We start from the raw sequence: 12,221 nt of genomic DNA, 5'->3' as shown, positions 1-12,221 counted from the left end.
GGCAACAAAGAGTCTCAAACAGTTTTAATAATTTTTTCAGGTAATGTTGTCCAAATCGACTTGTGTGTAACATGAACTGCAGATTGATCTCATTTAGGTTGAACCTAATTTGTAGAAGATAGAAAGGCGTGACATCTTTGAGCAAGGCATCTTGCATCCTCGAGAAAGGCATCTTGCTCAAGGATCCCTTCAGGTTGAGTGCAGACACTGTTATTCAAACCCAGAATCCTTCGATCAAACACCCTAACTAGGGGAATACTCTGCCCCTGCGTTCTGGCGCTAGAAACCCCTGTGTCCCTAGAGAACAAATAAATCCTGGTGTGTGTGTGTGTGTGTGTCCACTTACTCCGTGACACACTTCTCATTCATGATGTTGGCCTTGAAGCCCAGCACGGCAAACACCACCAGGGTGGCCAGGATGGACGTCATGAAGTTGATGACGGACACGAGCACGGCGTCGAAGTGGCAGTTGTTGTCGATCTTGTTGTAGCTGGAGAAGGCGATGACCCCTCCGAAGCCCAGGCCCAGGGCGAAGAACACCTGGGTGGCCGCCTCCCGCCACACCTGTGGCTCCAGCATCTTCTCCAGCTGGGGGGTAGAATGGACAGTGAAATGATAATGTGCCAGCCACAACGCGGGACAATTAAGAGAATGGAGGCCTTTAAGGTCGGTGAAACAAAAATCTTTTTAATTTCTTAGTATGTTTTCTACAGTCTTGAGCATAGTCATCCGAGCAACACAACTCCTGTTTCTTTGCCAGACTCCCCCGACCAATTTGTGACTGTTCCACTCTGCTCACAACTCCGGTCCTATTCTATGAGCCGTGACGAAAAAAAAGTATCACAAGTTCGTCGTGACCATGGGGATAACACGTCCACCCCCCCCCCTCCTTCCTAGAACCCCTTGCCCAAAACTATTTTTTTTTTTAATCTCCTTGTGTTCTAATTTGAGCTGGAACAGGGCGTCCACTTACACGTGAGGTCTCACCTTAGGAGTGAACATGTGGGCGATGCCGTCCACCGATCCCTTCAGCATCAGCCCGCGGACCAGGAAGCAGAAGAGCACCACGTAGGGGAACAGGGAGCTGAAGTACATCACCTGGGGAAGAACAGGTACCAGAGCAGTTACAACATCAGACATTATTAATTATGATGCTGTTTTTCTTCATATGCTCTCCGTCCAAATTCCCCCAAAACACCAAATTAGAAGAATAAGAATTATCTATCAACGTCATCATCATCATCATCATCATCATCATCATCATCATCGTCATCGTCATCGTCATCGTCGTCATCATCATCATCATCATCATCATCGTCATCGTCATCGTCATCGTCATCGTCGTCATCATCATCATCATCATCATCATCATCATCATCATCATCATCATCATCATCGACACCTCATTCATGGCATTTGCTTTAAGTCCAGTAAACCTCCACCATCCCCCCAAAGACAATTCTTAGATGCTCTGGTTTCCGCCCCTCCTACCTTGCCAGAGGAGGCGATGCCCTTGATGACGGCCAGGCAGACGATGATCCAGGCCACCAGCAGAGACACAGTCATCTTGACGTTCAGCCCTCCGCTCTCCCCGATGGTGCTGGTGGTGTTCAGCGTCTGGCGGTACCAGAAGTAGGTGGTGGCCGAGCTCTTCTCGCACTCTGGCTCCACGACTGCGAACGGATGGTGGTGGTGGTGGAGATGGAGGAGGGGGTAGGGTTAGAGGAGATTGTGGAGGAGGTGGTGGAAGAAGGTGGAGGTGAAGGAGGTGAAGGAGGTGGTGGTGATTGAGGTTGTTGTCGGGGGGGGTGGTGGTGTTGTAGAAGGTGGTGGTGATGGTGATGGTGGAGGAGTTGGTATGGATAGAGGAGTTGGTGGAGGAGGTGGTGGAGGTGGGGGAGGAGATGGTGGTTGTAGGGTGAAGCAGGTTGTAGGGATAGAGGAGGTGGTGGAGGTGGTGGAGGAGGTGGAGGTGGTTTAGGAGGGGGTGGTGGTGGTAGGATGGAGGAGGTTGTAGGGGTAGAGGAGGTGGTGGAGGAGGTGGAGGAGGTGGTGGAGGGGGTGGTGGTTGTAAGATGGAGGAGGTTGTAGGGGTAGAGGAGGTGGTGGAGGAGGTGGAGGAGGTTTAGGAGGAGGTGGTGGTGGCGGCGGTTGTAGGGTTGGTGGATGTTATAAGGAAGACAGGCAGAGAAATAGATGGATCGAGGCAGGAGGATTGAGCAGGTGGAGGAGAAGGAGAGAAATGAGAGGGACACGGCAGGCATGGAGAGATTGAGGATTGATGGAGAGAAGATGGAGATCGTGTGGGGATGGGTACAAGGAGAAATATAATTAGTACAAGAATGTTTACCCAAGAGTCAGCATTTCAATTATCTGCTGTCACACACACACACACACACACACACACACACACACACGCGCACACACACACACACACACACTCACACACACACACACACACACACACACACACACACACACACACACACATACACACACACGCACACACAAACACACACACACACACACACGCACACACACACACAGACACATGAAATTACATGCACATGCACGGATCACACACACACACACACACACACACACACACACACACACACACACACACACACACACACACACACACACACACACACACACACACACACACACACACACACACACACACACAAACACACATACAGACACACACACACACACACAAACAGATTATGATCTGAACAAGGTCGCCGATATAGTTAATATGCAGAGCACGAGCTGCCATTTTCGAGCACCGGACATCTTTGTGTGTCAACCTTGTGGGGGGGGGGGGGTGGGGGTTTGATGGATGTTCCCTGGTTGCTTTTGGCGGCTATGTTCTGTTTTTCTTCACCTGTTACACGGTCTTCAGGGGGCTACACCTTGTGTTCACATGATCACACACACGTGCACACACACACACACACACACACACACACACACACACACACACACACACACACACACACACACACACACACACACACACACACACACACACACACGCGCACACACACACGCGCACGGGCATGCACACACACACACACACACCCATCACACACATCAATTTGCCATAACCATCGGTTTCCTTGATCCTCCTACAGACAGAGGCGCGGGGGGGGGGGGGGCAGGCTCTTCCTGTTCTAGTCTGCTGAGTCACATCATCTGTAGTGTTAATGTCCCCTCTTAGCGACGTTAAGCTATACTAGGGCTTCACAGACGAGTGGCCTGTCTCTGAAGCCTGTTAAGGACTCTGTCTGCGGGTTGGCGGTGCCGGACGGACTGAGATAGATGGATGGAAATGAAAGGGTTATGTTCCCTTAAGTGTGGGGGACAACATGTGACGCTGATAGTAAATATGATACACAGTGTACGGTAAAGTAAGGCTGACTGTGTTCAGTATTATCCAAAATATTTGAAGGGAAAAATTTAAGGAAAACCAAACCTTGAGACAAATTATTTGTTTATTAGTTTTGTAGTGAGATACATTAAATTACATGGATTGATCCTTGTACAAATCTAGATTTCAACGACGTAGGATAAGATGTAAATATGGACTCAATTTGTGGGACAAACGTGTGCTTTTGAATGAGTCACTGCTATTGGCCGTTTTGGGTGACCATGAAACGTCAATCAAACATTCTGCCGAGCAGAATTAAAGCCACGCCATTAATGAATACGTCTCTGCCAGAATTGAATGACTTTTAAAAAGATTTAAAAAGTAGCGAGCGGGGACTAGCTCCAACCGGGTTGTTTGGTTTTCCTCTGATGATGTTAATATAAACCCTATGCCAACGCCGTATTTTTTTTACTCACAGGCAAAGGTTCCGTTCCTTCTGATTGGACACTCGCTCCAGGGTAACGGCTGCTGGAAGGACTGGAAGAAGTAGAAGATGCTCCAGCCTATGATGACGTTGTAGTAGAGGCCCACGAAGCCACACACCTGAAAACACACACACACACACACACACACACACACACACACACACACACACACACACACACACACACACACACACACACACACACACACACACACACACACACACACACAACACACCAATGCACTCACATGCATGCACACACGCACGCACGCACGCACGCACACACACACACACACACACACACACACGCACACACGCACACACACACACACACACACACACACACACACACACACACACACACACACACACACACACACACACACACACACACACACACACACACACACACACACAGCAAACACACACACGTAAGTAAAGACTTTAGTACACAGACTATTTCCATGACATCTGCTACCTGTGATGTCCGACGGAGGACCCGAGAGGCAGGCATTGCTAGCAGAGCACAGAGCTCCTAGTTGGCTCTCACCCACCACAACCTAATTAACGTCTGGGATTAGAGCCCAGAGGTGTGATTAGGGGAGGGGTTTGGGCGACATGGGCCTGACGCGGCGTGCATGTCCAGTCTTGACGGCCATCTCCGAGGGCTGCCGGTTGCCCGCGGTAACGCACAGCCGATAAATAAGGTTGAGGAGAGCATGAATTATTGAAGCCCCTGTGCTTCAGTGGTTTCCAGGGTGATCCTTCACGGGGTATTTTTAGCTGTTCCTGCACCAGCTGTGTGGTTCCAACATTAACAAAAAGAGGCTATCTTTGGTTCTGAAAGACTCCCTCGTTATCTCCCATGAGCCATATAAGGACGTTCAGGAAGATCTGCAAGGCTGGCTGTCTGTTAGTCTCACAGAGGTGTCAAATGAATGGATGCGGTATTTCGAAGTCTGGGTCGATTTTTGTACTTGTATACAATGTTGATGATGATGATGATGATGATGATGATGACGTTGATGATGACGATGATGATGATGATGTTGATCATCATCTTATTCTTTAAGTATTATTATTAGTGTTATGATATTTGTAGATTATTATCATCTCCTCTGTCAAAGTGCATCACACACACTGTGTGCTGTGTGCTGGCTATGTGGTTGTTATCACAGACCTTGTGGCCGACCATGTGCTCAGTTACTTCGGACACTGCCCAGTGCCTCCGCCATGGGGTTGATGTGTCTGATGACATTTAAGGTAAAGCAAAACAACACCAACCCTCCCTTCCTTCCCCTCGCCCCCCCCCCCCCCCCCCGCCCTGGACCCACTCACCATCAGACTGGAGATGCCGATCCCCCCCAGACGGGGGCACACGTAGTTCCACACTCCCAGACTCCCGCGGCGGATCTTCTGGCCCACCGCCAGCTCCAGGAAGAACAGCGGGATCCCGATCAGCAGCAGCAGGATGAAGTAGGGCACCAGATAGGCTCCTGGAGACAGAGACCGGAATAGGGCTTCAGCCTCAGAGCGGAGCGTGGAATGTTGTAGCTGCGGATACTGCGCCATTTTGAGAGGGCTGAAGAGAGTGACAGTATCGTAACGTCCTAAATCAATATGAATTAACACCGTAAGGTAGGCTAAGGTAAACGTTGTTTGGCTAGGTGTCGCACCGGAAACACTGCTGCAGGATCAAAAACATAATAAACAGTCATCTTTCACTGACGAACTATCATTTAACAATGAATTGCTAAACAATGTCCATTCTCGGTTCACTTTATTAACAGTCTTTTGTCCTTTTATTTAAACATAGATGGAGTGAGTTTCAAGACTTCAAACACTACATTTGACCTGTTTGTATACTTATATATTTCAACCGTGAATATTATTACTGTATTTAAAAAATACGGAACTGCCTGATAGTTGATCGGCATGAAAACTGTACACAAAATAACACCCTCTGCTAAATGAAGCCTGTTTATTTAGCCTTGATGTTTATTTGTGAATTTCATTTAAATTATTTGATTTTGATGAACTCTAAATTTGTCTCTCACAGGCTGTAATCCAGGAGAGGATTAACAGGGATTCCAGTGTGTTGGATGTGCCGTTGGTGAGTCCTCATCAAGGAAGTGAAGACTTATGCCTGGCATACATGCAATAACATTAAAGCATCCAGAGTAGGAATTACATTCAGTGACACGCGCATGGCACGGTTGGAAGCCCTCTATGCCACTGCAGAGTTTGAGATAGAGAGTCAGAGAGATGGATAGAGAGGGAGGGAGAGGGAGGGTGAGAGAGAGAGAGAGAGAGAGAGAGAGAGAGAGAGAGAGAGAGAGAGAGAGAGAGAGAGAGAGAGAGAGAGAGAGAGAGAGAGAGAGAGAGAGAGAGAGAGAGAGAGAGAGAGAGAGAGAGAGAGGGACCAAAATAGAGCGAGAGAGAGAGGGACCAAAATAGAGAGAAAGCGAGAGAGAGAGAGAGAGAGAGAGTGAGAGAGAGAGAGGGTGATGGGGTAATGTTTACTGTGCCTCCTCAACCAAATCCAATCCATCCTATAGATGCTCTCCCACGCTAACCCTGAGCTATGATTTACCGCGTCCGGTCGCCCGGTGTAATGAAGAGGTGAGGAGACAGTGATAATAGGTGTTAAAAGAGACGACTTTTAAAGCACGGACAGAACAAAGAGTCGATTAAGGAGAAGGCACCTGCGGGAGAGTTATCACAATCCAGATATCCCGTTCTTTACATTGGCCTCGTAAGTGGCTGTCAGGAGCCCAAATTAGAGGGTGAAATATGGCAGCCCTCCCTCTCCATCTATCCTGCTGGCACCCAATACATCCCAGAGACATGGCAGGTGCAAGTAAGACATCCAGGTAAACAACCCTATCAGAACGGTGATTGAGAGTACGACAACGCTCTCCGGTTACAGACACACCAGACACTCATCACAGGATAATTACACAACCTCTGCTCGTTCATTTTTAATGTGTTTCTTTTTCCCTTTGACCAAAAGGTTTTCAGTTCAATCCCCCGCCCACCCAGTTGTGTTTGTGCAGCGTATACTGGCAGCAGTAATCGATAGCCCTGCTATATTTAGCACAGGCTCTTGTTGTTGTTCAGGCCGGGGCCTTTCAATACCAGCCAGCCGGTCCGATGTAGATTAGGAGGCAGAGGGAGTCCGACCCTGTCATGTAGCTTCTGATCGCTGGTACCGTTGGGAGGCTAAGGGTCATACGTTGACCCCCCCAGCTGGGGATAGTGAGAGGAGCTGCTGTCCTGGAGCACACCAACCATATTGAATACTGTTTATCTTCTTGTCGATGCATGGGCCGAAGCGAGGTGCAGTGAATCCATGTGCATTGATTTAAGGGGCGGCTAAGGTGTCTGGTCAGAGAATGACTATTGGCAGGTTACAAGGAGAGGGGATCAATCCCTGGCTTGGAGTCAACCACCTTAGCCGCCATGCTAACCCTATCTGTGTGAGAGCAAGACATGTGTGGCAAGGCTTTCCATCCAAAACAAATAAATACATTAGAAGACTCAGAGTCTCAGAGTCCCACAGTCCCACAGTCTCAGATTCCCATAGTCACAAAGTCTTAGAATCCTAGAGACCTAGAGACCTAGAGACCTAGAGACCTAGAGACCTAGAGTCCCGGAGTCTCAGACTCCCAGAGCCTCAGAGTCTCAGAGTCTCCTAAACATTCCCGGTCTCAATCTATCCTCAAACGGATATCTTTGTGGTGGACTGGGCTTCCACCCAAAGCCTCCGAGGGTTCAGAGTCTGAGAGCATCAGAGTCTCAGCGTCTCAAAGTCTCCTCAACATTAATGGCCTCCATCTATCCTCAACCCAGAAAGCTTTGTGGCGGACCGGGCCTCCACCCAAACCCCCCTGCGGTCCCCCGGCGACTCACCTCCTCCGTTCTTCTGGCAGAGGTAGGGGAAGCGCCACACGTTGCCCAGCCCCACGGAGAAGCCCACCTGGGCCAGGATGTACTGCAGCTTGCTGTTCCACGCCGGCCGCCCGTCGCCCTCCGGCAGCTCGATCTGCGGCACCTTGGCGCCCACGCTCAGCGAGCTGCTCTTGTAGTCGTGCGGCTGCTCGTGAGCCAGCAGGTCCGCCACCGACTCGGTGACCGGCTCGTGGGCCGGCACCCGCAGCGACGCACCGCCCGTCTTCAGCATGAGTGAACCCTGAGGCTGGAGGAGGGGGCTGGGAGGGGGAGACAGGGGAGGAGGGGGCGCTCGGAGGAAGGAAGGGAGGGAGGGAGAGGCAGAGAGAGACAGAGACAGAGACAGAGAGAGAGAGAGGGGGAAGTGGGGGAATTATAGAAATGGATCGGAAGGGGGGAGGTTTGGACGGGGGTGGATCCAGGTGAGGGTTGATGGCGGATGCTGGGATCTTGATGTGTTCCTCAGTCCTGTGTCACAAACGACAGAGGGAGATGACAGAATGTCTTTAGCATGGAATAGAAGTCATTAAACAGATGTCAGTCGTGATTAAATGAGTGACTGCAGGAGGCTGGTTGGAGGCATGGTTCTGGTTTTTATTGAGTGCTTAGCATGGCAGTGAACCTTGAACACTTTAGACAGTCACTAACAGAATTATTATCCCATTTAGTGCTTCGTCAGGCTTTTATTAAAGAGGATGGAACACATTTTGCCCTAGGGAGGCAGTAGGTGTGTCAGCAGCAGAAAGACCGAATGCATTCATCAAACTTAACTGGAACGCAATAAAAAAGGCTTGATATAATAGGCTTGATATAATAGGCTTAGTCAAGTTCAAGAAGTGTTTACTCTGTGACTTGTTATTTATATCAATCAAAAATGCACAAAGCAGTCAATGGAATAGTGTACATGAACTAGCCAGTAATTATTTGCGTAGCAATTTTGGCTGCTTTCCTGGCATCCTGGTTTCACAACATTCTGGCACACGTAACTGACCACACTTAAAAGTGTGGACTGCAATAACAAACATCATTACATAAAAGTCAGTTGAAAAAATCTAACTATGGCTGTTTGAAATGTTCTGGCACGAATAAAACCCCTTTGTTTTTTAAAAAAATAGTTTTACTGTATTTCCCTCTCCTGGGAGCTTAACTTTTGGGACGCTTTTACTTTCAGGCAAATCCCCTAATCCCTGGGAGCCTTCCCTCTCCATCCCCCCCCCCCCTCCGCCCCGCGGATGAGTTGGTTCGGTTCAAATGTGCCATTTCATGTTTCAAGCGATCGTGAGGGTGTGGGATTGCCCTCCCATGCACCGGGCCAGGCCTGGTGCATGAGGCGCATCAGTTAGTGAGCAGGCCTACTGCACCACAGGGACCCTGATCCTCCTCACTATAGGCCCACTCAGGGCCCAGGCTATGAGGGGGGGCTGGACCTGTCCAATGGGCTTTAGAGTAGCACTACATGAGGACAGCGCTCCATAGAGAAACGGCTGCACCCCCACCCCCCACAATAAGGTATCATGAAGAACACTGCAACTATGAGACTACGATGGCGATGCTACTTTGGGAAAGAAGGCTCCTACAGAACCCAAAGGGATGTGTGTCAAGTTACAAGGTTTAATAGAGGTCGGAGAGAGAGAGAGAGAGAGAGAGAGAGAGAGAGAGAGAGAGAGAGAGAGAGAGAGAGAGAGAGAGAGAGAGAGAGAGAGAGAGAGAGAGAGAGAGAGAGAGAGATAGAGAGAGAGAGAGAGAGAGAGGGTTCTGGGTAGAGAAACACCTTGGCACTCCTGGATGTTAGTTATCCGGAGCTGGTATATGGTGGAAAAGCCTTCTTACATTCCCCTACGCCAACAGTTATTTGTACGTGGTAAGCAAAAAATATACCCTTTGTATGTATGTGTGTATGTGTGTGTGTGTGTGTGTGTGTGTGTGTGTGTGTGTGTGTGTGTGTGTGTGTGTGTGTGTGTGTGTGTGTGTGCGCGCGCATCTATGGGGATGTGCATGTGTGCGTTTGTTTTTGTGTGTGTGCTTGTGCGTGTGTGTGCGAGCGTGCGTGTGTGTTTGTGTGTGTGCGTCTATGAGTGTGTGCGAGTCTATGTATGTGCATGTATGCATGTGTGTGTGCATGTGGGCTTTCCCTGCATGTTGATGCAGTGTAATCCACTGCCATTCATGAGTTGAACATGGGAACTGTACCTAATCCGATGTGCATTAACACTAAACCCCGCCCTCAACCCTGCTCCGCTCCTGCCTGTCCAATCACCTGCCTCGTTCTATTAATCGACATCTGTAGTCCTCTGCAAGCAACAACAACCCATCAACCAACCAGCCCAGTCCATCAAAATCGCGTTTTAATCAAACACGAAAAAACTTGCCTTGCAGCAACAGCAAATCTGACTGGACGATGATTTATCCACAGCATCAGAGCATGCGAATAACAGAATAGCTTTGTGGAGGAAGTGTGAGTAAAAAGGGAACTATAGAGTGGTTTTGTTAAGCTGTAAGCCTCTCTTGGAATAATTAAATAAGCATCCTCATGGAGGAGGCAATTTTGCCTGGACATGTTTCAAATGCAACAGAGGATCTAGCTTTATGTACAGTAGATATCACCCCAAGGATAAAGTTAGGCTTGGACTCTATTCCGGTGACCATAACTGAACTAAACTAAAGCCGGCCAAACAGTAACACTTATCTTTGACTGCATGCCTGCAATACCCTGTTAATCATGCAGAAAATCATCTTTAGAAAACATAGTTTTGCAATATAAGAAAGCTGGCTTTCTTGTTAGCTGACTTTTTGGAAATAGGTTGTCCTTATTTTGCCTCTTACCATGAACAGTGGACACAGTTGCTGTGAACTTAAAACAAATTAAAATAATAATAATAATAAGTGCGTATTCTGTTTGGTACCAATTGACGCATGGACAATCCCTAGCAATATTCTTTCTGAGGCAAGGGATTGTTCGATACATTATAAAGACAAATCTTTCAATTACGAATGGCAGATATATCTTATTTTACCATCTTTAACCCACAGAGCTATCTTCTCAAAGGATGGATGAATGAATGTCTCTAACAAACACAATAGTTTCAATTGTATACATTTTTGGAAGACTCACACACACACAAACACACACGCACGCAAACCCATATACACACACACACACACACACACGAACACACACACACACACACACGCACACACACACACACACACACACACACACACACACATACACACACAGGCACAAGCATGAACACACAAACACACACAAACACACACACACATACACACACATACACACACAGGCACAAGCGTGGACACACAAACACACACACACACACACACACACACACACACACACACACACACACACATACACACACAGGCATAAGCGTGCACACACAAACACCCACACATACACAGGCACAAGCATGTACAGGCACACACACACGCACACACACACACACACACACACGCAGACAGGCATAAGCGTGCACACACAAACACGCACACATACACAGGCACAAGCATGTACAGGCACACACACACGCACACACACACACACATACACGCACACACGCACACACACACACACACACACACACACACACACACACACACACACACACACACACACACACACACACACACACACACACACACACACACACACACACACACACCCATGTAAAGTATGTAAAGAAGTTTACCTCATTAGAAATAAGTTCCAAAAGGTTTGGTTATTTCGTTTAATAGAGAAGCCATGGTGTTTTTTTTAAACAATACACATATCAAGGCATCTTACCTCCCTAAAGGACAATATAGCTACAATACAAGCATTATCTAATACATATTCTGCAAATGTGGTGTACACATGTCAGTTTGCTACTCTATTATGAATGGCGCCTCAAAATACACACGCACTCAAGGTCAAATAGAAACATGTGATCCATGCACGCAGAGCTTAATGACATCCATATACGTCAAGAAAGCAACCCCATTTCTTTCTGAAGATCCTACACAAATGTTCCACACACAATCTTTAAGTTATTTTCATTTGAAGGCATTCTATTCGTATATCAGTGCTGAGGCCATGAATAAAAATACAACGGGTGGTCTGCCTTGAAACTTCTGTCACAATTTACATTTAACTAAAAGACATTTGATAACGTAATAGACAAACGCAATAAATACTTTTCCTGGGCCGAATTCTCGGGTGAAATCGTTCTAGGCAGAGATGCATGTGAGAAAACGTAGTGCCAAGTATAAAGCACATCAAGTAAACCTATACAAAAGAGATGTCTCCTCACCGTGAAAGCTGTCCCGGCGATCAATTCAATCCAACGTGTGTCATCAACATATTTCAGGACAGCAACATCCGCGCAGTGGGTATCACTATCACGGGATTATTGT

General features: G+C 47.9%; 1 protein-coding gene across 1 annotated transcript in view; it reads right to left on the bottom strand.

Annotated features, from left to right (window-relative positions):
* LOC130402318 (sodium-dependent neutral amino acid transporter SLC6A17-like) overlaps positions 1-8,043 on the bottom strand; it is an 11,637-nt gene extending 3,594 nt beyond the window's left edge. Inside the window, exons 1-6 of the mRNA XM_056606470.1 lie at positions 7,773-8,043; positions 5,199-5,356; positions 3,853-3,979; positions 1,492-1,673; positions 988-1,098; positions 347-588 (exon numbers count right to left, since the gene is read on the bottom strand). Of these exons, the coding sequence (XP_056462445.1) occupies positions 347-588; positions 988-1,098; positions 1,492-1,673; positions 3,853-3,979; positions 5,199-5,356; positions 7,773-8,043 (1,091 nt within the window). The remainder of the gene's footprint in view (positions 1-346; positions 589-987; positions 1,099-1,491; positions 1,674-3,852; positions 3,980-5,198; positions 5,357-7,772) is intronic.
* Between the last annotated feature and the right edge of the window lie 4,178 nt (positions 8,044-12,221).

This window comes from Gadus chalcogrammus, chromosome 13, assembly GCF_026213295.1.
Source record: "Gadus chalcogrammus isolate NIFS_2021 chromosome 13, NIFS_Gcha_1.0, whole genome shotgun sequence".
Lineage (NCBI taxonomy): Eukaryota > Metazoa > Chordata > Actinopteri > Gadiformes > Gadidae > Gadus > Gadus chalcogrammus.
The sequence above is the reverse complement of the archived record's forward strand: the minus strand, read 5'-3'. Positions and strand labels throughout refer to the sequence as shown.